Source organism: Tachypleus tridentatus, chromosome 6 (genome assembly GCF_004210375.1).
Source record: "Tachypleus tridentatus isolate NWPU-2018 chromosome 6, ASM421037v1, whole genome shotgun sequence".
Lineage (NCBI taxonomy): Eukaryota > Metazoa > Arthropoda > Merostomata > Xiphosura > Limulidae > Tachypleus > Tachypleus tridentatus.
In genome coordinates, this window is record NC_134830.1 from 126,802,835 (window position 1) to 126,830,417 (window position 27,583).

General features: G+C 34.9%; 1 protein-coding gene across 2 annotated transcripts in view; it reads right to left on the bottom strand.

Moving 5' to 3' along the window:
• The window catches only part of LOC143253606 (protease-associated domain-containing protein 1), a 49,034-nt gene that overhangs the window by 3,294 nt on the left and 18,157 nt on the right, over positions 1 to 27,583 (bottom strand). For both annotated transcript variants that reach the window (XM_076507722.1, XM_076507723.1), the window contains exon 4: positions 7,085 to 7,252. In XM_076507722.1, coding sequence (XP_076363837.1) covers positions 7,085 to 7,252 — 168 coding nt within the window. The remainder of the gene's footprint in view (positions 1 to 7,084; positions 7,253 to 27,583) is intronic.

Consider the following 27,583-nt stretch of genomic DNA (forward strand, 5'->3'; position numbering starts at 1 on the left):
TCTGGGCTTAGAAGAATTATGCAATCTGTAATAGAACATTCATAGATTTGTTTTTAATCTTTGCAAAATAATGATAACATTGGAGAAAAACTTGAAACAGATACAAGTGAAGCTTTATCAGAAAAAAAAGGAAAAACAATATACACTTTATTAATACAGAATTATCCCGGGTAATAAATTTAAAAAGAACAACATTTGGTTGTCTTTTCTATAGAGGAGCTACAAAATTGACCAAAAAGCACATTTACTTCTATCAATGAGGTCATTTTATTGCAATAGGTTGGACATATTTTTGAAAAGATGTAAGAAGAAAATAGGATATTTGTTGATACCTGAATAATACAACAATTAGTAGGAGTTTTTTCTGATTTTACTTAACATAGGTTCTTGTGTTTTGAAGGTAAACATTTTTGGTAATCTAACTTGCGATTCTAAAGCCTAGTGGTTAGACTTTTTCCTGTTCACCTAGCATAAAAAGAATTACTAATAAAGACTAACTTTACAATGGTTGTTTCATGATCACATTTCTTGGATGTTAAAAATTTCCATATTACAATACTTTATGAACAATATCCTGTGTTCACTTTAAGGTTATACTCCTTAACAAGTAAATGCTTTTCAAATCAACACACAGAGAACTTAAAATATAACTTACTTTATGGAACTTAGAATGCTCTTCATATTTTACAATATTCATTTCTCTTGGTTAAGGTTGTATGCCAATTAAATTAGGGTGTTACTTCTGTATAAATATTTTATTTACAAAAATATTTTCAGTTTTATAAACCAAAATGTTTTGCAATGGTAAAAAAGCCATTTTCTCAACTTCTTTTTTTATTACAGAAAACTTTATAGTGAAAAGAAGAAAAAAATAATGTTGTTAAACCACCGTGTTCTCTTCTTGTCATACAGAAATTAACAAGAATAGTTGCAATAGGACAATCCATATTCACCCCTCATGGGGAGAATAAGTTCCAGGGGTGTTAGGATTCTGTAAGGCTTCTAAGGCATGGTAAAGAATTCTTGAACTGGCATCAAAGTTTACAATATAAATGGGGGGAAGGGCAAATTCTCAGCTTCTGAATAGTCTCTTATGCTCTTCAAAAACAATACCTGAATACCATAAGTTGTAAGGATCAAAAATTGAAACAATATACTTAGTCAACTTAAAGCTGAAACTATTAAAGGATGATCATGTGCTAAGAAAAAGACATGGTATGAATAGTTATAAGAACTACTTTGAAAGGAGTATGGATTCAAATTTTGAAACAGTATAGTCTTGAAAACACATAGCTTTCATTCATACTTTGTCATACATAATCTGAAAAGTTCAAGATCATGAAACTTCCAGTAAATTAGCCTTAGTTTAATATCTACAGTATAATGTTATAATGTAAATAAATAAATAATGGGAAAGCAAGGTGACATCATTTCATGTATTTGAAATATTTTAAATTTAAAATGAGTAACTAAAAGGTCGCATTTTCTTTACTGAAAATGTATTTCAGATAAATACTTTTCTGCTCCACAACAAGCTGCTATCTTCAGCTCAATGTTGTGTAATTTTCTGTGCATACTACAAAGCCTTGAATAGTGTTTCCATCCCTCTATGTGGATTGAGCCAGACTATGACATAATCATCATTAAACTATATGTATCTAGCTCCACACCAACAGGATGGCAATGCATTCTACATAAGCAGTAATCCTCATGAGCACTAGTACTTGAATACAGACTTGTTCTTAACAAAGCCAATCTAAATCACTGGAAATGGACAGGAAAGGTGGGATTTGGTGCAGAGAGGTGAGTATTTACTTAAGATACATTTTCAGGTAAGAAAAATGTTAACTTCAGAAACACTATTTACCTCCCTACACCACACTAAAGATAGGGGTTAATGCAAAAAAAGTAAGACAAGTTCCTTTTCCAAAAATAGCATCAAAAAAGGGAAAGCCCATGTAATTTGACATCCATAAAGCAGGAGGTAAGCTAGTGGAAGATTGCATCCATCCTAAGCAGTGAATATTCTCTGCCAAGAAGAGGTTGTAGAGTAAAACATATTGTGAAAAGAATGTTTCAGCAATGCTAATGTGTCACTAAAATGGGTGGATGACAGGTTACTCAATTACCCCTTATTTCACATGGGAAAAGCTGAGTATAAGTACTTAGTATGGCTAGGTCTGTAAGTTACACTGTTCCATATTGAAGAAATATATATGTGGAATATTTACAACAAAAACTTAGGTGTAGAGAGTAGTATCTACGATTTTTATCCTGAGGTGAGCATGAGACTTAAAAACAAAAGAAGAAAGTTTAACAATTTACCATAAGAGCTACAGTAAAAAGTGAAAAATGACAAATGGAGAGACACAAAAGCTAGGTTTTGTGAAACCTCTATATAGTATAAGTAATGGGACACTAATGTGTTAGAGGTTCTTCACATCACTATCTGCAAAATCTCCCACAAGAGATGTTGAAGGATAGAAGCAAGAGTAACCATGAGGTGACAAACGTGATGGGAGGAGACACGTAAAACAAGAAGAGGGTCACCAATCATACAGAAGAAGAAACGGGGCAGGAAAGGGTATATAATCCTACTGGTCAAAGTGGAAGGAGATAATTTATTAGAAGAAGAGAATGAGATACTTGCATGTGCTCTAAGATGGGGCGTTACGAGTAACATAATATGCACCTTTTTAGGTGCTGGATTATATTTATTAATATAGGTATAAAGGTGTTCCTTTGCATTGCTTTATTTTGGGTTTAAGTTGTTGTATAAGGCTAATTTTGCATTTGTTTATGTTTGTTTCTTTACTTCCTTCACAAACCATGGAAAACATTATATGTACACACCTAGACAAAAAGCAAAATAAACTAACAAAAGCAAATATACCCCACGATTTAAAAAAATCACAAAACCATATACTGCTACATACCATATATTCCCAACATCAGGAGAAAAATAACCAACATTTGGCAAAAATTAGTAACAAAATATGACATTCCAGTTAATACCAAATTTATTCAAAAACCAGGCACAAAACTGAGGTCTATACTATGTAAAAACTACACTGACAAACACCACACCAACATCATTTATAAGATACAATGTGATAACTGCCACAACTTCTATATTGGAAAAACAAGTAGAAAAATGGAAACCAGATTCACAGAACACAAGAAGTCAACTTCACACATTTTCAAACACTGCAAATCAAATAAACACAACATAACCATAGAAAACACACAAATACTAAATAAATAAACAAACATAAACATGTGCAAAATTAAAGAAGCCTTGTACAACAACTTAAGCCCAAAATAAACCAATACAAAGGAATACCTTTATACCTATATTAATAAATATAATCAAACATCTAAGCACACCCTCTACATTCCTACACTCAGTTACACAACCCCCTTCAAACATGTGGTCAGCTACTGGTCAGTTACCTCTTTCTTTGTGAGCCTGACAATGACTAAAGAAGGTCGAAACGTTGTTTGCTCCTCTACATGGTGCTTTCTTTATTCATACCAGCCGATTTTTACTTATATAATTTTCTCTACAAGTGGGTTTTCTCATCATCACAGAAGAAAGAGAATGTTGGTGAATAAAGAAAACATCCAAACACTTTCCCACAACACTCATAATTTGGAGATATTGGGAAAGAAGATAAACTTGCTCTTGTAATAAATAGTGTAGAACAGGACAAGAGAAAATTGGGTGAGAGAATGGGAAGAAATATGACTGAAGCATAAAAAAAAATTAAAGAAAGTTTAACCACAAAAAAAAAAAAGTTCTTTCTCAGTCAGAGCTATAGAGACTAGATTTGGTACCAATTTATTGGAAATGAGGAGCATAGGTAGAAAGGCAATGTTTATCAAATGCTCACATCATGAGTAAATCTACTGAACAGATGGAGTAACCAATCAGTGGGAAAAGTCCAGACCTAAATAAGATAGTTAATCTGCTGCTAAAAACAAGTTTGAGGCATGAAAAATTGACTACTGAACATGGGCCCAAAAGGGAAAGTCCAGAGCCAGAAAAATAGGAGTCATGGGATCAAGTACTACCCTGGAAGAAGAAGTAAAGAACAAAATAGGAAGTGTCTGAATGGATCACGATAAAATGACCAGATAAGCAAAAAAGAATATGATAGCAAACCTATGGAGCAGTCACCAAGTTAAGGATGTAAAGACAAATTCTTGCTTCTGGAAACAAGATGCTAAAAATGGATCAGGCATCCAAAAATACATGCTATCAAAACAAAAGTAGTAAGTAGAATTAGTTGCATCAAGTGTTGAAAAGTTAGTATATGCTATGCTCACCATGGATGTGAAAACCAACATATATAAGTGCAACGAACCCATAGACTGATTTCCAAGCCTTGGAGTGTTCTAAGCAGAATCTAGTTTGTGTAGGGTGGCAAATAAGGTACTTTCAGAATCATGTGAGATCAAAAGAGCCACTATAACCATATGAAGCAAAATGAAGACAGTATATTTCTGAAAATACCTGCATCAGCAAGTCAGTAACCATTGAAGGGGACATTCATGATGACAAGAAACCCACATGAAGTAAAAATGTATTCTAAAGATAACTGGTATGGGTATTTAAACTTTAATTACAATTACAATAAAGTATGGAACAATGTTTCAACCTTCTCAGGTCATCTTCAGGTTGGCAAAGAGAATTAGCAACTGACTGTTGCTGGGCATGTCTTAGGAATAAGAGTTTAAATGGGTACAAGACTGTAAGGGGCAGTGCAGTTAGATGTTAGGTTATAAAGGGGTTCCTTTGTATTGGTTCAATTTTGGTTTGAGTTTTTATATAAGTAGTGCTTCTCTGATTTTGCATTTGTTTTCCTACTTAGTATTTTGGTATTTTCCATGGTTACATTGTGCTTATTTGATTTGCAGTTCAAACATGTGCAAAGGTGTTTTTGTGTTCTTTAAATCTGGTTTCCATTTTTCTGCTTGTTCTTCTAATACAAAAATAGTGGCAGTTGTGGCATTGTATTTTATAAATACAATTGTTTTTGTTGGTGTTATGACATAGTGTAGTTTTATATATTACAGATTTTAGTTTTGTATCTTGTTTTTCAATGAATTTAATGTTTACTGGAATGCTATGTTTTGTTGTAAGTTTTTTTCCAAGTGATAATTATTTCTTGCTAATATTGAGAATATATGGTTTGCAACAGTGTAAGATTTTATAGTTTGTCATTTCTTTAAATTTATTGTTCTTTGTTTGTTGTTTGTCTAGGTGTGTGTGTATGTGTGTGTAATTTTTCAACTGCTTTTGAAGAAAATTTGATGATATAGATGAAGTGTTATTTTATCTGGTTGATCTCATTATTAATTTTATCAAGTAAGCATAGTTTTGTGGCTGTGTTTATTTAGCTTCTTAATATGTTGAGTTTTTGTTTTATTCTATGTATCGATTCCCAGGGAATGTACAGTCTAGAATGGGTAATTATTATTTGTATTTCTAATTTGACTTGTGTATCACTTCTTGTAATAATGAGAAATGTTATGTGATTAGTTTTCTCATATTAACATGAGAACTTAATATTAGGGTGTACAGAATTAATGTGGTTAAAAAAACTAAGTGTGTGATCTGTAGATGCAAATCCAGCAATTGTATCATCAACATATCTGTACCAGCATAATGGTTAGTGTAAGGGGACATGTATAGGCACGTCCAAGAATAATGAAGAACTCTTGAGAAAAGTCTTCAAAACAGATTCCTGGAGAAAATGAAGAAGACAAAAGCTTCATGTCACAAAAACAAGGATGTAGAATGTGTGTACTCTACATATAAAGTTATAAAAACCAGAAAGTGAATTAACTACAGGGTGGGGGGTTGAGACTGAAAAACAAATCAGCTACCCCAAGGAAAATGATTCCTAAAGAGGAAGAGAGATCTTAAGAAACAAAACCATGTTAGAAGAAGCAAAATGTTCATAGAAAAAATCCTTAAATATGTAATACCACCTGTGCAAGAAAGCCACTGGACCCATGGAAAAAACAGAATTGTAGTGATCTCAAGGGGTTTTACCAAAGGAAGCAAAAGGGAGGCAAACAAACTGGAGTGAGTATTCACTAGAGAATGAGAAAACCACCCACTGGAAACTGAAGAAATACCAAAAATGAATAATGTAGAACAAATTTAATATCTAGCAATAGCCTCTTATCTTTGTAAGAATGACAAAAAGACAGGAGTAAAACTAGAATGAGGTTAAGAAATTCTCCCATGATATATGAAACAGGTGAGGCAGAGAGTAGAAGTATAGGCAAAACTGCTAAAAAATGTCTTAGGAGCTTAACAGATTAAAACAAATAAAACCCCAAGAAAGCAAGACTCCCACATGAGCAAACTTGAGGGTTCAGTTCCAAAAACACATCACCTCCAAGACCTTGATGGTCAACTCTTAAAGGGGAAGAACCATGTACAGTAAATAAGAGGGCAAGGTCCAATGAAGGGATTACCAAAAAAAAAAAAAATATATATATATATATATATATATATATATATATAAGAAACATGGTGGGGCACCCTGGTCCCAAGGGCAAGAATTCAAAATTATCTGAGATGACTGTTAAAGAGCTACATCAGTTCAGAATGCCAATATAAATATATATGAAATACCTTCAAAAAACACATCACAAAGAAATTGTACAAGGAAGAGGTCCTAGAGAAGAGATTGAAAGAAATTAAATAAGAAAGTAAAGCAACGTGACAAAGTTCATCCCAGAAACAAAGAAACCAAGGTGAAAGGGACAAAATGGAAGAAAACAGAGGGCAAGATACCCACTAAAACTGACAGAATCATGATGGGAAAATCTTTAAAGGAAAGTGAAGCACAAGAATGAACAGATAACTCAAGTAAGAGAATAGAATGAATAGATGTAGAGAAAAATCTTGTCATCACAGATGTAGAGAAAGAATAAATATGATATTTAATTCTTAAACCAACATCAAATATGCAGTGAATAACAGCAAAATAACCAATTATGATTTAATTAAAAGGAAAAAACTGAATATAATAATAAAAATAATAAGAAAAGAAAGTTTATCTACCCATCCTTTCCAAGAAGAAACATGGCCGGAATACTACAATTTCTTTGAGTGTTATCGTCTATCATTTCAATATATTGCTCATCATTTTTTATGTCACTGTCTGCAACAATAACAGCTAAAGCTCCAACATGTTCTCCTTGTATGCATTTAGTAAGAAAGGAACATCCCCTGTTCAAAAAACAAAACTGTTATAAGGACATTATACGCTACTCAAAGAAAGCCTGAAGCAAACTAGCACAGTTTTGAATCACCACACTTGATTACCATTACAAAGAAATTTTAAATACATTAAACACAGAAATATTACAGGTGAAACTATGCAATTTCTACTTTACATCTTTATCCATATGGTCTAGCAATTACAGTATTGTTCATTTAGTGATGCAAAAAAATTTGCCTCAAAGTAAAATCCTGAAAAACATCAAAAGTAACCATTGATAGTTAGCCATAAAGTTTTACTAATTATATCAGTAAAGTATAAGTATGAAAATAAGTTTTATGAGAATGTCCAACACTTCAGGTACTGAAATAATGTCAGATTACTGCAACTCTTAATTATAATAATTACATCATTTAACTATGTTTATAATGTTTTTCTTGTTTTTTCACTGAGTACAGTTTGTTAGAAGTATAATCCCATTATTGTTAAGGAGAGGGATAAAAGTGATGTTGGTTAGATATCCTAAAATATCTACATGACAGGCAAAATAATTCCAATGCCTAGGAAGTTTTTTGTTGTTTTTTTTTGAAAGGGTAATTTGTCAATGTTATACATTAATTTTTTTATATCAATCAGTCTGAAAAGGAAAGATATGTAAATATATAAGCTACAACTTCAAAGAAATTTAAATGGTAACAATGCAAATCTTTGTTTGCCAGAAGTTATAATTTTCCTATACTAAAATGTATTTCCAATACATACTTACCTCCTTTCAAATAAATAGCTATTTTCATTCAGGACTGCCCTTTATATGCCAAAAATTTGTTGTTCATGTCACAAGCCTTGAATTTCCCACATTTGAAACTGAGTGATTCCAATACATCTTTCATACAAACCATCATGTGACAAGCCTCCATCAATAAGAGTATGACGTGCTCTCTTGATGCAAGCAACTCTCTCTATACAATTCAGCAAATGATTTTTGAGTTCAGGTAGAAAATGAAAGCACTAGTTTTTCTTAGTGGGGAGGAAGAATAGGAAGTGAGAGGAAGTAAGTACCTATTAGAAATACATTTCAACATAGAAAAATTATATCTTCTGATATGGTACATTACTTCAACTCACATAGCTAAAATCTTACACTGAACAGGTGTGAGGGAAAGAAAGACAATTCCTTTAAAAGTGTCCAAAAACTGCTCCCATGATCACATGTAAAAGACATCACTTTTGTACCAGCTATACAAGGATGCCACTTAGAACAGACATCCACACAGGGGTATGAAAAAGGATCATTCCAATGGCAAGTCAACTACAATCCACAACCGACCCATCTAGTGAGGGTAGAAAATTACCATCTTTACCTCAAGTTTATGAGACCAGAGGGAATCTTGTATTCCCTAATTCATGAATGTGGACATCTTGTTGTTGTATAACAATGTAAAAAATCGAATTACCATGACCCACTACACTGATGGAGTAACAAGAGTAGAAATGAGTGAGGGAATAGACATCAAATATACATATGTGAGGACTTTTGTTGATTGGTTCAACTCTAAATTCAAAACCCAGACAGTGGAAACCAACATCCATGTGGGGATAGGATGAGAGACCCTAATCAAAGAATTGAACTGCAATTAATACAGCTCACTCCCATGTCACAAAGTAGAACACCACTACCCTACTTTCAGCTGAATGGTTTTGTAATTATTTATAAATATTATATTATTATTATTGGCATTTCATTATCACATTCAGAAGGATGCCTCCACAATACACAGAAAGCATAGTGGAGAGAAAAGAGGAACAACAACATCTCATACAATGCAATGAATGGGTGACAACAAAACCATATTTTGAAAAGCAGATATCCCATACCAATTTATTCAATACAAGGCATGGCAGGGATGGGTAGCCTGTTTCACCCATGTAGTCCATGGGTAAATATGGTCCAGGACTGAAAAACTTATGAAACAAACCTATTGTAAGGATAAACTTATGAGTAATCTTGTGGTATACCTCATCTCTGCAATGTACATTGCTTGGCCATAAAATTATAACTATCAAGTCATTATGACCTTACAGTGTGGCTTTTACTAGTTTAAGTATGCTTGGACAGGCACCACTCTCCAAAGAGTGGGATCTATAAGGAGAAAGAGAGGGAGATGCTCCTGAAGATAAAAGGTATACATATATACCAAAAGGTAACTTACTCAGTCACAATCTTGCAAAAAAAGGGAAGGATAGCAACAGGTGGATTAAAGTACCTCAATGAGGAAGAAAGAGAAACCCAACTTAGAGAATGGGAGATAAATGTATTAGTAATAGTCTCAGTGCTCGACAGATGAAGTACCTCCAACACATGACAGTTTGGATATGCAGGGAAAAGGGAAAGTGCACAATCAGAGTAAAGACATGAGAAAACAATGATGGGAAGAAGGATACAAGGGACCAAATGAATCAGAATCCAGACCCACTGGACCAGGGAGAAGAAAAAAAATTGCAGACAAAACTTTGGAGTAAGAGAAGGAAATCATGAGAGATTGATTCAACAGAAATACTTTGGAAATGATGAAGCAACACAAATCGCATACTGGACCAACAAGGTCATCTGGAATCAATCAGGAAAAAATGTATAAGCTGGTAAGAAACTGAAAAGGTAAAAGGAATACACCATGAACCATGAAATGGTCTATACAAATGATCCACAACAAAGTAAACAATTGAGTTAAAACAGCAGATAAACCCATATTTGTGCTAACCAGGAAATCAATTAGAAAGACCTGAACTGGAATGACATGGATAAACAAACAATTTAGGAAAAATTGATGAAAGGAGAAATACTAACAGGAGAAGCTGGATATAATCTTTTTTTAGATTACTCCGCATTTGTATAATGTTCAATGTTTAAAAAAGCTCAAAATTACTTTAAAACAATGATTATTTAATACACAATTTAAAAAAATAACAGTTTCTAGTCTCAATAATGCAATAAAATACCAGTAACATACTATACAGGAATAAAATCAGTAAAAAACCCTGATGAGACTGGAAAACAATTTCATACACTCAACATCTTTCAACATATATCAGTGCATCATCCACAAGAGTGTTATGTTTTGCAACATATAATCCTTATTTATACAACTACCAGAAGACCAATTTGTATATTAAAGAATTTCATGCCATCTACTGATAACATTTCTATCAGGTTCATCATCCCTTTTTATTAATTTAAATTTACTTTTTTTATATTTAATCATCTCATGTACATTCATAGCAATTAATTTTTTTTCCTTTAGAATTATGTTTTGTTTCTCTTGAGTGTTCTGCTGAAGGTGAAATAGTAACATTAGTGTTTTTAATGTTTCTTTTGTGTTAATTAATTCTGAATTTTAAACTACTTCTAGTTAGGTCCTATGTAAGCTATTTTATATTCATATGATATTTTATATATACGAAATTTCATTTTATCTTTAACTGTATTAAGATTTCATTAACTGGTTATTTGTTTGTATATAGGAAAAATATTAATTTGTTTTTAATTTTTTTCAATGTCTGACAATATAAGCTTGGTATAAGTACTAGTACTAAACTCTCTTTTTTACTTTTTTTGCAAATGGTTTTCACTTAATATTTTTATTCCCATTTCTTAACAACTCTGTCAACAACAGCAGGATTAAAACGTCTTTCTAGAGTACGTGTTTAATTAATAACAACTCATTGTTACTATCATCCTGTTTACAACATAATTTTGGTATCCTATCCACATAAAAGTAAAAACCAGTAAGTTTTTGAAAGTTAGTGTGACAAGATTAGAAATTGTGTATTAAATAATCATTGTTTTGTAATAATTTTGAGTTGTTTTTTTTTAAACATTGGATGTAATCCTGTTTAAACTTATCATCAGCCAGGGCTAGGGGATGACGTACTTGAGGCCAAATACAAAAGGGGAAATTACTTGGAAATTGATTTTTAAAATTCAAAAACTTAATATGGAGAAGTACCTCATAGGAAGTACAGTCAAAATTTGGAGAATCAAGAGGTTACTACTTGGAAAAAAATGTAACAGGATTGGAAAAGCAATAACAAATGAGAACAAAAACCTCAGACACAACACACTAAAAGATGCATGTAAAGTGTATGGGTTCAAAAAGGGGTAAGAAAGAACATCCTCTTGACCAGTGATAAAAGCCACTGCCATCAAATAGTCTAAATGAAATATAATTAGTCAAATATAGACAAAATGAAAAAAGTGGATAAAAGCACACTGAACTGGATGAAGTGCCAGGGGTGAGAAGGGAAGAATACTGTTTGTTCTGAAGCCTCTTACAAATCAAACCACATCCCGAACTAGTGGAGATGGGAGAAAAACAATTCAGTAGAGGGGACAGAGGAGAAAAACCCAACATTGTAGGAGGATACAAGCATCAATCAACTCATATAGAAGGAAGAAAATTAAGAAAATACTCACTCCAAAAAGATGAGAATGTGAGGTATGAAACAGGAAAAACACATTCAAATGGAAAATCCAACAACCTAAGCTGACTGTGAAAAAAGTATATGAATATGTGAATACTACCCCATTCAGTAGTTAATCAGAGCTATAAATCCAATGAATAGTGTAGGTATGACGCCCCAAAAAGTGGAAGTAGAGTAAAATCTAGACCATCCCACAAAAGATATACGGTGCTAGGAAAGCCCAAAGGATAAGAAACAAAACCGAAACCAAATAACATAGTGAAATAATCTAAAGTAGTGATCCACAAAATGGAAAATAATGGGTACTATGGGCATGACCCAACATGAAAAAATAGTAAACCCTACTGTGATCAAAAACATCACTACTAGCTTTCATAGGTGTGTCAACCCTGAATATCAAAGTTAATCTCCCTCCTTGCTTCTACCACACCTCACAAACTCTGAGCACTTAACATTTAAACTACTCTTAGTTGGTTGGTTACTTAGCATTTATTGACACAAAGCAACTGGGCTATCTGCACCAAATAACCTGTAAAAAATCAATAAAATATGTAAAATGGAATCATGCTAAAACAAAACATAGTCCACTTTTCAAATTAAAATCTTAAATAGAGTTAAAAAAAAGGCCAATGGCCCCTTCAATGACACTATCCAATTACAAGAGTGAATCCATAGCAAAAATGTCTAAAATGGTGCCATTGCTCTTAATCATAACTATGGCATGACAGTAAAATGTGAGCTATTGTGACCTAAATGTCACACAGACCACACACTGATGCATCAATACCAGATAAAAGAAAGTGATGATTTAAGAAACTGTAACCGATGCATAGCCTAGCTAGAACAACTTCCTCTTTCTGATCCTCACAGAAGCATGACAGTCAAAGAGCAATAGAAGGTGAGATCTGGTAAAGCTTGTTATTATGTTACTACTTCCGAGTTGACTTCCAAATGGCACAGAGCTGAGCCTTGAATATAGGACTATAGTCCATTTGTGGGACAGGTACAGCAGTGATAGTACCAGTGAAGACAGACTTAGCAGTGATGTCAGCAAGCTCATTCCTGTGAATACTGATGTGGCCTGGCATCCAGAAAAGCTGGAAAGAAGTAGATGATAGAGAGAAATGGGCCAGTCGGTTTTGAATATTGATGAGAACAGGGTGAAAACTTATGTGAAATGATTCCAGGGTCAAAAGAGAGCTAAGCAACTCAGTACAAATAGTACAGTTCATGTACTGCATAGCTTCTATGTGATCCAGGGATACAATTTAGCAGTGAACACAAACTGTAGAGAAGATTCTGTGTGCAACAACTGTATTACAACAAACCATGACAGAGACCACAGAGTCACCTGATTTCAAACCATCTGTATAATCATCTGTAAAACCATCTTTTTAACTATCTGGAAGGATAGTTAAAAAGATGTTCAGGAAATAAAAGGCGATACTTCGAATTAGGAGTTTCTGCCTTTTTCAGATGAATCAAAGAAAGGTCACATTTGGGGATGGTAATTAGCCATGAGAGGATGGACTGATCAATGGATACAACTATGTTACCCAAGCACAGATCCAATTCATCCAACTGCACCTTGATAAAAGGCCAAAAGGAACAATGGCAGACCATCTATTCTGAAAAAGCATGGCCCACTGAGGGAAATAAACAATCTCAAATGGGATACTGTGGCAACAATTGAAGTTTTGAAGTGTACAGTGAAAACAGTTGCAAATGGCAAATGTATAGAGGAGGTTCATGAGACTCAGTGTACAAACTCTGGACTGGAGAAGTGTGGAAGGCCCCTGTGCAGAGAGCCAAAACCCCTGATGATGAACAGGGTCCAACATCTTCAAGGCTGAGGTCCTGGTAGAGCCATAGATCAAAGACCCATAGTCCACTTTTGATCAAATAAGGACATAATAGATTTTTAACATAGAACATTGATCTGCTCTCCACGAGGTGAAAGAGAGAACATGAAAGATGTACAGTGCCCTTGTACATTTCACTCATAGCTGCTTGATATGTGGTATAATGGTCAGCTTACAGTCAAAGCTAAGCCCCAAGAACTTTCTCTCAAGGACTATGGGAAGCACAACTTCACCAACATGGAGTTTGGGATTGGGATGAATACCAAGTTGGAGACAGAAGTCCACACAAATGGTTTTGGAATGAAATAAAAGGTAAAACTGTTTGCTGTAGTTCACTAAAAGATTGAGGGCAGTCTGTAGCTGCTGCTCAATAAACCTCATGCTTGATGACTGATGCAATTGGTTGGTTAGTTGTTTGGCATTTTATGGCACAAAGCAACAAAGCTATCTGCACCAAACAACTGATAAAAACTAAAAGCAAAGTAAAATTATTAAAATTTGTAAAAAGAAATCAGTTAAAAAAACAACAAAGTTTAATTTTTGAATTAAAAACTGAAATAGTGGTAAGTCCAATTCTTAAATCTAGTTTACTGCAGTAAGAGAGAAAGTAAATTAATACAAGTTTTAAAAGACTTTCTGCAACATGATTTTAATTATTATAACTCACCAGGATGACTAATGGGTAAGTTCAAACATTAGCATTAGTCACCTGAAATCTGCCTTTCCAGTCCTGGTCTGAGTTATTTGATACCACAGCCATTTGCTAATTTTGCATTGAACTAATTTTACTTTAATTCATAAAAAGGAATAATGTTAAAAAAACCAAGGTAAAATTTATGAATTTAAAACTTAAATAGCATTAAAAGGCCAATGGCCTTTAAAAAACTAAAAACATTAATGGGGCAAACAGTGTCACCATCACCAATGACACTGCCCAACATCAAGGGTAAACCTTGGGAAAAAACCCGTCTAAAATGGTGACATCATTGAGAGTCATAATGATGGCATGACAGTACAATATGGGCTACTGTGATGTAGAGTCACACAGACCACATATAAATGTATCAGTCCCAAATAAAAGAAAACAATAAGTTAAAAACTGTGACCAATGTGTGGTCTAGTCAGGACAGCTTCTACTTTCTGATCCTTATAGTAACAAGGCAGCCAAAGTCCAATAGAAGTTTTTATCTGGAAAAGCTTGTTTTCACATTGCTCACTTCAAGTCAATTGCCAACTGGCATGGAGCAGAGCCTTGAATACAGGACCATAGTTCATGTATGGAATAGGCACAGCAATGATAGTGCCAGAGCAGATAGACTTAGCTGCAATGTCAGCAAGCTCATTCCCATGAATACCAACATTGCTTGATATCCAGAAGGACTGATTAGAAGTAGATGTTAAAGAGAAATGGGCCAGTCCATTTTGAATATCAGTGAGAACAGGGTGAGAACTAATGAGAAGCAATTCCAGGGCCAGTAGAGAACTTAGCAAGTCAATATAAATAGTACAAATTGAGTACTACTTATCTTTTATGTGATCCATAAAACTGTAGAGAAACTGTAGAGGGGATTTTGTGCACAATCACTGAACAACAACAAACAATGGCAGAGCTCAAAGAATCAACTAATTTTGAACCATTTGTATAAATGGAAATGGAAGGATGGTGTGAAAGATGTTCAGCAAATAAAAGATGGTACTTAAAAAATGGTCATATTTGGGGATGGTAATAAGTCACGGTGGGATGGACTGGCTAGTGGATATAATTATGTTTTCCAAGGACAGGCCAAATACACTTAACTGCTCCTTAATATGAAGGCCAAAAAGAACAATGGCAGATCATATGTTCTGAAAAAGTATGAAGGCCAAAAAGAACAATGGCAGATCATATGTTCTGAAAAAGTATGGCCAACTGAGAAAGGAAAGCACAACCCCAGGTGAGATACTGTGGGGTAAGGATTCTGAGGGACTCCAAGTTCCTGTAGGAAGAAATGGGAAAGTGTAAAACCCACACGAATTTGGATTCACCTGCCCATTAAAAATATTTAATAAAAATGGGCAAATAGCCACATAATCCGAATTAGTGGAATTTTCACAAAATGTCATACTTCCATGTAGTATAATAAGCCTTCATAAGGTCAAACAATATTGATACAAAATGTTGTTTGAGAAAAGCTTCTCTGATCCATGTTTCAAGTCGAATCAGGTGATCCATAGTGGACTGCTGTCATCAGAATCCACACTGGGTGGGCAAGGAGGTTGTTTGATTTGAGGAACCAAACAAGACGAACATTAACCATCCTATCTAAGGTCTCACAGAGACAGCTTGTCAAAGCAATTGGACAGTAGTTTGAGGGAATCTTGGGATCCTTCTCAGGTTTAGAGTAAGGTAGGACAATAGCCTGACACCAGAAATAAAAAAAACTTTCCTGCCAGATCTGGTTAAAAACAATCAGAGGAATAACAAGAAAAGCAAGAGATAGCTGGCACAGCATCTCATAGTGTACATCATCAGGTCCGACAGATGTACTGCCAGACTGATGAAGGGCCAGTATGAGTCCCACCAGTGTAAAGGGGCAATTACAGTCATAGAGATGATAACCTGGAAAGGAAATAGGTGATCAGTGATCACTCTACCCAAGTCTTGATGGCCTAGAAGGTGGAGGATGAAGCAAAAGTGCTAGATACCCAGCAATAGCTTTTACCAAAAGTAAGTATTGATGATGCTCCAGGCATCAGTGAGCAAGATTGAAAGGGGGACAGAATTATGCTGTCCACTGACCTTCTGAATCTTGTTCCATATGATTTTGGAACTGGTGGTAGAAGAGGTGCTGGTTGTGAACTTATTCCAAGATACCTATATCAATAGATATAATCAAACATCTAAGCACGCCCTCTACATTCCTACACTTAGTTACACAACTCCCTTCAAACATGTGGTCAGCTATTGATCAGTTACCTCTTTCTTTCTTTGTGATGACTTAAGAAGCTTGAAACGTGGTTCGTTCCTCTACATAAAAATTTTCTCAACCTAAACCAGTTGTTTTACATGTATATTTTTCTCTACAAGTGGGTTTTCTTGTCATCACTAATTAATCCAAGATTCATTGTGGCTTTGACTTCCTACCTGCCAAGCATGTGCATGGGCCTGCTGGAAAGCTAGATGGTTTGAGAGTGCAAGATACCTAGAAAAGGTATCTTAGGCCCGTTCGTGAGCCTTCCGTGCTAAGTGGCAGGCAGGATTTCCCACAGACGAAGATATTGTAAAAAAACGTGTCAAGGTTTTAGGAATACATTGAGTAGCTGCCTGTATAATACAGCCAGTCACTGCTGCCACACAGTCGTCTACTGATGGCTTACAGACGATGGCAGGATTAAGTTCTGCGAGAGCAGTGAAAGAGGGCCAGTGGTCGTTTTTCTATAATCTGTTTTTTTTTCGATTTTTTTATAAATGGGGCATCCATAATAAAGATGTTATATTTGAATGCCCTCTGATCCCACCCACCATGGGGCCCTAGAAAGGGATGCACTACAATGCTAAACAAGGACACTGCAGCAATGCTAGGGTTTTCTAACACTATGTCCAAACATCAGTATCAGACAATGTCCACAACACCCATTGAGAATGTCAAACAGTGGTACTTGGTTGACCTCGCCCTAAGTGTACTAGTCGATACTGACACTGGGGGGCCAACTCAAATAGCCACCCATCTACAGGAATTCAAGACCAAAGTGGTGTGTTGAAATTGGACTCCTTAACCACCAGGATCCTCTCCTCCCCTTCATGGGTTGTCAGACATAGCAAACATGAGGGTGGATGTTTAAATCTCAGAGGAGTACAGAAAGTACAGAACCTTCTCTGGGAGGTCCCCTCACCATGTACAGGAATCCAACTCAAGAAGAACTACTCTTAACCAAAGTAGCTTAGGAATAGACACACAAAATACATGTAGCCTATCAATAACACTATTAAACCTCACATTAAAGTTAAATGTATTATACTATTTTATCCCCTTATCTTTTCACTGAAGTAATTAAAATTATCTTTAAAATGAGGAGTGACAAATAAGTAGTCCTTAGATTATACTTATGCAATAATAACATTTATTTAGCCTGTTTTACAATGTAACAATAGCTGAATAAGCTAAGATTGTAGATAAAGATGTGTTATAATCACTAAGTTAAACCATTTATTAAACAGTATTAAACTGTAGATAAATGTAACAGCAAATCCTCTATTAACCAATGCTAATACTAATAATTATCAACATTAGAATAATAGATTTGATGCACAACAAATTTCTATCCATATAGAACTAAATATTAATTAAACATGATATTGACATATTAAATTCTCAGCAGTTTTCAAACAGTGATTGAAATAGTAATTTAATCTGTTTAGTTAAATAAATTCCTAACTTGCTTAGCTAACACAAGTGAAAACTTTATTTCAGTCTAATATTTAATGTCTTTATTACCCTATAACCCACTACAAATAGTAGTAGTTAAAAAAACTAAAGATAAAACAATGCCTGAAAATTTATCAAGCCTAGCATCATAACTTTAGGTTTAGCTGCACCTGTAGTAATGAAACCTAAGTGTCCATTCTCAACCAATCTAAAGTACAGTAACATAACAGTTCTATACTTTAAAGACACCAAAATATTATTTGTCTCTTTCAGAAAAATGCTATAACCTACAACCACAATTATTTCATTGTTTCTGGGTTCAAATTTTCCATTATTATTTTTATTCCTCTACTTCTTCCTATAATATCCATCATCTGTATACTACAATCTTGTATGAATCCCCTTGTTTCTCAGAGTACTCACTGTGTAATGTTGTGTTTCATGAACTTTTATTCATGGAATATCTTGGCAAATCATCATCTATCTAGAATTACTACAGTGTGCTTACAAAACCACAGATTGTCACATTTTCTTCCATACACTATGTGGAAGGATAGCAGAAACACTCAGAGCAGAGGTAACTATCTCTCAGAGTTATATCTTCCAACGAAAATGTTAGTTTCAAATACAACACAGCACCTCTACTGTAACCTTTAGCTACAATACTCACAAGATGAGACTGGAGGAAGAAGAACCCACATTTCCAGGGTGAAAAAAGCATTAAATACATAAAAAGCCATGTGAAAACTGGTGGCATAGAACCAAGAAAACCCTGTGGTGAGAGTGATGTTGCCAGTTCTCACTAAAATACATGTCCAGATCACTCAGGGAAGGTTTATCTTTAAACAGCCTGAGGCATCTTGTTGGTTTCTTTACGTTACATACTCTTATAACTTGGTATGAAGATACATCTTCAGTATTTATCTAAGAAATGTAAAAATACAACACACTGATAAAGAAAGTTTTCCGTAAAGGAAGGAGCCAAGGAACAAGACCAACTCTGATCTTGCCACCATTCAAGTAGAACACCTCTTCAGTCAGATTGGAAAAAAACAACACTTAATATGCTATTGAAAGTAAGCAGTAATACCAAATTCTACTGATGAGATTTTTTTGTGCATCAAAAGAGCAATAAAATAACCAGAAGTAAAACATACTGTGTAGTGGTGGTACAAGGCACTGTGACTCTCAAAAATGCAGGGATTTGTAAATATGAAAAACTACATATGCATTTACCTAACTAATATTGACAATGACAGCACAAGAGAACAATTAGAAATGCAAGATAACACACAGTTGATGTAGCATAAACATGAAAAAGTCATAGTTAGTGAAGTATAATGTTTACTCATTCAAAGTTACAGCACATTTACCGTAAGAACTCTTGTAGCCATTACTTATGACAAATGCAGGTAGGTGGAGCTAATGAGAAAACAGTTGTAATAGCTAAAGTCACTTGATCATTTATAAAATGAGATGAGCTGCTGAAGCCACATTTTATAACAGAAAAGCAAAAATCTGTGTTTCTGACTCCTGATGCAATATAAATTATATGTTGCAGGGCACTCAGATGAAGCTAGTCCAAATGTTACTGCAACACACTATTTCTACTGACCATAAGTAACTTATTTCTGATTAGTAAGATGAATATTAGAACTGTCATCCTAGGTTTCTATCAACAATAAACTTGTATCTGATTATGAACAGAACAGTCCACAAAAAATTGTGACTGCAATCAATTGCCTGCATGTCAGACTGACAACAAAGCAAATCCAGCAAAAGTGACTAACAGTTCAACAGTCTTAGTGCTAAAGCTTGCATAATCAAGGAACATACAAACCCAGAGCAATACAAGAAGGCCTTGCTATATAAGAGCTTACTAATTTCCACCATAGAGGACACAAAGTGCCACGGAAAAAAATATCCATTAACATTGAAGAGTTGAGTCAGGTAAGTCACTGTCTGGAAATAAGGTGAAAAAAAATGTCACACACAAGATATCACAGGATAAAATCCATGATATCAACACAACTTGAGATAAAATTGCTAATTAATTGTTAAACAGTCTATATGAACTAGTAATCCAATTAATGGATAAGAAGGGCATCCTGCCTCTTGAACAATAGACTGGACAGAAGTCACACATGAAGACTTTGTGCCAGGATAGAAATAGAAGAATACAAAACAAAAGTATCCACAGCAGAAAAAGTAATAAATGTCGACTTGAAGACAAAAGGCGGAAGATTTTTGAAATGTCATCCTCTTCACTTCTGTCTCCACAACAGGCACTTGCTGTCCATTCTACAAAGTTTCATCATAAATACTCTCCCTAAACAATTTATCAAAGGGTTTGACAGTACTTCAGAACATTTTTTTCAGGACCCAAAATGAGAGATATCTAATTAAAAGTCAAAAGAACTATAGTCATGATTGCATGATCCAGATTTGGAGATCAGAATAAGGGATGAAGAGACCATTCCATTGACAATACCTACATTGAGAAGATACTGATAAGCTAGGAAAATATTTTATCCTACAAAATGACAAACTTTTAAAATGATAATAGTGCTTGTCCAAAAGAGAAGTTCAGCCTCATTGTACAGAACCAGTGAATATCTTAGATTTGTTTACTGATATGGATAATGATAAGATTGCATTTGCCTGTTTGCAAAATGCTACTTTAAGGCATAAGGTGGATTTAGAGTTACAGTACTACATTTTTATAGAACTTGAATCTTCAAAGCCTCCTCTTTAAGATTCTGGCTAATGCTAACTCAGCTGAAATGCAAGATGGCTGACCCAAGCAAACAGTACAATTGTGGGCATCAAACTTTGTTAATAAGAGGCAAAGGGGTAATTAAAAGCCACCTCTAATTACTTATGAAACTGACTTAATATTTAAAATACTAGACAGTTAAAACATGTTAATTACCAACACTACAATGCTGGGATGAGTAAATCATATTTAATTTTTAATCTTTATGCCTTACTATCTTATTGTTCTTAGAAAATGAACTGCTATAGCAATAAGGAATACAATTATACTTTTCTGGTGTCAGGTATAGAACGTTACTTTTGGGAAAAGCTCCAATGTCTGCTCAAACCTCATGTTATGGCAAAAGCAGGTCCAACAAGAATTCAAACGACTATTAAGTACAGTGAACACTATTGTGACAGCTTTCATGAAGTCCTCATACAAAGAATGTCAGAAAATAGTAACTTAATTCTGTGCTGCCATAAGAACTGTGTTCCCACTTGTACAAGGAATGAAACACTAAGAAAGTTCCAAAGGAAACATCTGAGGAAATGCAGGTGTTGAAACTTACAATTAAGAGACAGAGATCTGATGTACAGACATTTGTGTTTCAAAGGCACCGTTTGTTTTGTCAAGAAGCATGTAACCTGAGCAAAGACAAAAAATATCCATCATGATTGAGTCCTGTATCCTTATGCAAAATAGCTGACAAAGGAAAAAGACTGAAAGACATTGAAAGAAGCCACATTAGAAAAGTGTACATTTTGTAATGATGAGTGAGCAAACAATATAAGACTTAAATGTGAAAGTGTTGTGAGTGACTTACATTCAGCAGATACAAGATGCCATATTGACTGCATGTCTAAAATTATGAATCTTTGTTCTGTCTACTATGCTTCTAAATTGTCCAGTAATGAAGAAAATGAAGTTGTTAATAATCCCTTTGAAACTCTTGCAGTAACACTAATGAGCAATATATCTGGAATTTCCTTCAAAAAGTTTGTGCTTCATGTTTAGTGGTTAAAGTTATTCTTAAGATGATGATTTCTGATAATTAGCTTCAGTGTTGCAGTGATTTGACAGGATTTCTTGATGACTTACTTTTCAGAAGTAGAACAGAAAAGCTGGGGGTAAACTGTTTCATCAAATCCGTGTTTATTACAATGATATTTGTTCATGCTGAAAAAGAGGGTTGTTGTCCCTTACACATCACAGATATGAGAATTATGACACAATACTTGTTTGGTAGTGATTGTTTCAACCATACCAGGAATGGACTGCACTACTTGAGGTCCATGGAACAGCTGCTAGAGGGTGTCCTGCAATCATTCATGAAGGAACATCATGTATCATATTCCTGAATTAAGGGATGTAATCTGAAGTGACATGTATACTGAAATAACATTCATGCAGTGTGGTTATAGTTCAGGAGGAATGATTAACATTACATTACACTGAATGAGGAAACACTTATGACATGGGCTCTAAATGTGCACATTTGGAGCAGACTCAGCTATTGTTCAAAGAATGTGTGATAAGAAGGCTGAGAGTGCACAATACTAAAAAAGAATGTAAATAAAAAATCTATGCTGATACAGAAAAAAAAATATGCAATCCAAGAGAAACAAGAGATATCAATTCATTCATTTTATAAAAAGTTATTGAATCATGTCAACATCATTACTGGTGAAAGAGCCCCTACATCAGTAAATGTGAATGATGCAGTTTTCACTGGCAAATTTCAAATGAAAGAATTTAAAAATTCATGGTTGCAAGAAATTTATTGTACAATAGACAAGTTCACTATCACAATGTCTGCAATATTAAATTTAGTAGGGCAAACTATTCTCTATGACACCTCATTTATATATTTAAGAGTGATTGGAATTCAAGCAAGCTAGAAAGATTTTGACATCATAAGCATATTCTCTCTCATGAACTAGCATCAGTGCCAACATTCATGTTTCCTGAGGATGGAGATAAAAACAATGGCAAAAGCTCTCTTGAAGAAACATATGCAGGTTGAACTCACAAGGAGTGAACTGTATTGTTATTGATAATTCAGCTGCCTTATGAACAGTTTACTGGCAAACTGAGAGAACTGCATGGAAATTTGTCAACAACCTTAAAGTCAACGTGACATGACAGTTACCAGTGAATGATGTCTACTTAGTATTTCATCGATATAAAGAGTACAGCATCAAGAGTCCCAGAAGATCAGGAAGAGCTACTGAAACTAGCATGACATATCAATTCACTTTACAAATAAAACTGTCCTTCCAGAAAGTTATATTAACCATTACCCATAATATAGAACAATTGCTTTATTTACTTTGTGAAGACCTTGTTAGAAATAAAAATTTTATCTCCCAACAGACACAGAACCACAAGTTACTTATGAAAGGAGAAAATGACAGCCAACTTGAAGTGCATTATGGTGGTGTAGTGATAGAGAGGAGGTATTCTGCCACAACACAAAGAGGCAGAATGCATTACTATTGAACAAGTTGTACCATTATCATGTACCATTATAACTAACAAAATTTATTCAGAAGAATACTTAAGGTGTCACCCATCCAGGCAAAAAATGTAACTGACATAAAAGCAAGTCTTAGAAAAACCAACCTATACTCTATAATATTATGGCAGCTCATGCATAATATGAATGTGATATTATTTCATGTTGCTATGGATTGGGAAAGGTGAAGGCTGTGAAAATCTTTCTGAAAAGTTAGCCTCTATCACATTTGAATGATGAATGCCACTGCCTGAGGAACAACAACAGCAAAGGGCTGTCCAATCACTCAAAGATGTGAAGCCAATGAAAATATTTCTTAAAAGTTACTCTCTTTCACATCTTTTCAGTGATTCAACTGCCCTTACTGTTATTGTTCCTCAGGCTGCAGCATTCATCACTGGCATTTAGGGAACAAAAACAAAACTATTTAACTATCTCTGTATTGAAAGGATGAGCATATAATATAAATCAACTTCCTCAACAGTGAAACTGACCAGGACCATCCAAAAAAAGTAATATCATCCACAGAACAAGTTCCAATAATGGATATCAAAAATGCGAGAAATGAAAATCTGTTTCACCTCCATTGGGATGCACAATACAGAAGTATGATTGAGGGAGATGTATGGACAACCATAAACATGCATGAGAAAATTATGTTAGTTTGTTCTACTCTAAATCCAAAACCTAACCACAGAGCACTGATATTCACATGGTGGGGTAGGATGAGGGCTCTCAAACAAAGAGGCAAACTGCAATTTGACATCTTGCTCATTTCTGTGTATATACTGCACATTCTGAGGCAGCACATAATCTATAATGAAGCCTGTAAAATAAGCACAGGTGGAAGACAAAAACCAGACAAAAAAGAAACTGCAATATGGTATAAATAATGGGAGACAAACATGTTAAATGTAGTCCACATGCCCAACTACAAGAATTCTTCCAATGGCTGACAAATATAAGTTGTGAGGGAAATGGACAGGTGTAGAATCTGTATCTCAAAATGGCTGGTATGGGTATTAACACTTTTACTGATAAAGCAGAGAATAAAGTTTCAATCTTCCTAGGTTGAAGATGACCTAGGATGTTGAAATGTTGTTCTCTACTTTGTTGGTATTAACACTTTTACTCAGCCTTTTTGAAATACATTTTTATTTTAAGTGGGTTTCTCCTCATCAGGAGGTGTAGAATCTGATGTGAAGACACTTGTATCAAATTCCAGGAGGAGTAAAACAAGGAAGAAAAACCCAGTTCAATCAAAAGTTGAACCCTGATAATAGGAAGTGGAAGATATGAAAAAGAGGAAGACTGCCAAGAGATAAACTTATGGGAATGGATACCATGGAAGGTAGCTCTGCAGGCAATGTAAGAACAGAGTGTATGGACTAGACAAAGGAAGTGTATCTAGAATGAGAAAAGAGCAGAGATGAGGAATAAAAGGAAGTGAATCACGTAAAAGGGAAGAATTACTTTAACTACCAAATTACTTGGGAGGAAGGAAGAATACGAATGAAAGAGATGATGGGTAGGGTGGTGAAGCATATGTGAAACATTAATAGCAAAAAATCCTACCTTTGATGTCCACAGGCTAAGAGGAGAAGGAAATACATTTTAAGTGAAACATAAAATCCAAGGAAAATGATTCAAATGGAGATAAAGTGAGGAAATGGAGGGCTACATTAATATCCTAGTACAGAAGAATAAGCCATCTGGGGGAATGATAAATTTAGAAGGAATGCATTAAATAGTAAGGACAGGGAAAGCAAAAACACAACAGTATAGGAGAAAATGAAAAATATGGGTTAAGGCAGCCTGAAAAACTGAGTATAAGAAGACAAACGCCCTTGGTTGCAAAGTAATGTGAGAAATACTGCCACTCGAGCTCAGTCAGCAGGGTATCTCTGAATCATAGAACTGTGATATACCTCCAATGAAAAAGAATGTATGGAACAAGCTAAAAGGAAAGCAACTAGATGGGAGAAACCTGATCTCCTCACCAAGGACCAGATAAAAGCCAGGAGAGATGACTAAGGATGTAAATGGTTGGATGTAGAACCAGTGACCAAGATTCCCAAAGAAGGGAAGACGACAAAGAAAGGGGGCACTGAAGGAAAAAGTTGGAGTTGTTGTAACTGTACATATCATGGTTAAGCTGGCCAATAAGAAGCAATCAGAAGGACTTGACACAATGGTATGGATAAGAGAAACTGCCCAGGGACATAAGCAGATAAAAAAATAAATCTGTGCCAATCCTGACAGAGCTCAAGAATGAAGTACCAGGGACCAGAAAACAGGACATTTGTGATTGTAGTATGTGGTAAATGCATCTATATGGGAAAAGCCTCACTGCAAAATGAGGGAATCTAAAGACCACTCCATCAAATATATTTGGGCAGGGTGGGAAAGATGACCTGCTGTGAGATTGAAAGCACCTGGAACATGACCCACAATGAGATGTGGTGTACATGGGCCAAAAATTGTAGATCCAATGTTAGAAAACAGAGAAATCTCAACAGGTAACTGATATCTGCTACCAATGCAGAAATATCAGAATGAATGATCACATGTCAATGTATGGATAGAGAAAGTCGAAAGCCGAAAGCCCAAAGCCCAACAGACTACAATAAGCTGAAGAACGGTGATATGCCAAGACCTTTTGCTTACAGACCAATGGTTTGAAGCCTCCTTGTGATTAACCCATGCACTGCAGCCCTGAAAAGATGCAAATTCATACAAATAGGAAAAAGCTGGATGCCTGCCCACATATGTGCCTTGTCCAATCACCCATGGTGATCAAGGTAGGAGGAGAGGTAATAAGAGTTTATAAAGGATAATGAACAAAGTTCCATTAATTGTGAAGAGCCCACTGGAGAATTTGCATATGCACACAACCAAGGAGAGCCAGTGGCATCACTGAAGACCTCATCTCCAAAAGTGATAAAAAAACCTCTTGAGCAGAAAGTGAGAAAGCTAAAAGAGCATGGGGAACTAACTGTTCCATGAAACAAAATTGTAGATGAGAAGGTTAGGCCTGACTGAGATCTGTGTTAAAAAAGTCACCCATGTGGACAAGATATTGGGTAAGTCAGAGGAAGGAGTTCTCTGGTTTAATTAACCAGACCACCCAATAAACCACCAGAAGGAGTTGACATATGGCTAGCCACTTCAAGTTCGGAATTGTCCAGAAGAAGCCAGTCATCCAAATAATGATGGAATCACAACCACAGAGAATGAAGATAGTGAGCAAAAGTTATGATTATAAGTGTAGGGCACAAAACTGGTGATATATGGATGTAGAGACAAGCATTGGCAACAACCAATTGAGTCATCCATAAAGCCATAGAAAAAAGCCACCATCCACTGTGAAATAATTCCATAGTAAAATGGAGCAGTTGAACAAAGTGGTTAAGGCAGAACAAATATATGTCAGACCACCAGTCCCCAATTTTCTTTGGAACAACAAAGCATCTAGAATAAAAAACTGGTAAAGGATGTAGAACAGGTTCAATGGCATGGTGATAAAGTAGGTCCTAAGAGTTTACAATGATGACTAGTCACAGGATCCTGAAGGAAGAAATGGGTATAGGAGACAAAGGAAGTGAAGAGGAAAATGATTATGAATCTTTCCAATAAAGCTAAAGATTCGTTGGTTGGTTTGGTGTTTTATGGCACAAAGCAACTTGGCTATCTGCACCAAACATCTGGTAAAAAGTTAAAATTAAAGAAAAATAAGTAAAATTCATATAAGGAAATTAAGGTAAAACAAAACAAAGTTTAAAAAATATAAATAGCATTAAAAACAATTTTTACATCTAATCTACAATGTTAAGAGAAAAACTACAGTAATACAAGTTGTAAAGGACTTTCTGCAGCATAACTGTAATTATCATAATTCACCAGGATGACCAACAGGTACGTTCAAAAACCACCATCAGTCACCCAAAGTTGGCCTTTCCAGTACTGGTTTAGAGTAATTTGATGTTACTGCCATTTTCTAATTTCACATTGAGCTACATGTACTTTGATTCTTAAAAGGGAATCACATTAAAAAGGATCTAACATATAAATTAAATAGCATTAAAAAGATTAATGGCCTTTAAAAAAACAACCATTTCCAAGGTTGACAGTGTCACATCACCAATAACATTGTCTAACATTACGAATAAACCTTGGGATAGAACATAGTTAAAATGGTGCCATTGGTGAAAGTCATAACAATGGCAAGATAGTACAATGTGGCTTGTCGCGATCTGAGTGTTACACAGACAATACAATGGTTAATCAACCCCAGATGAAAGAAAACATTGAGTTAAAAA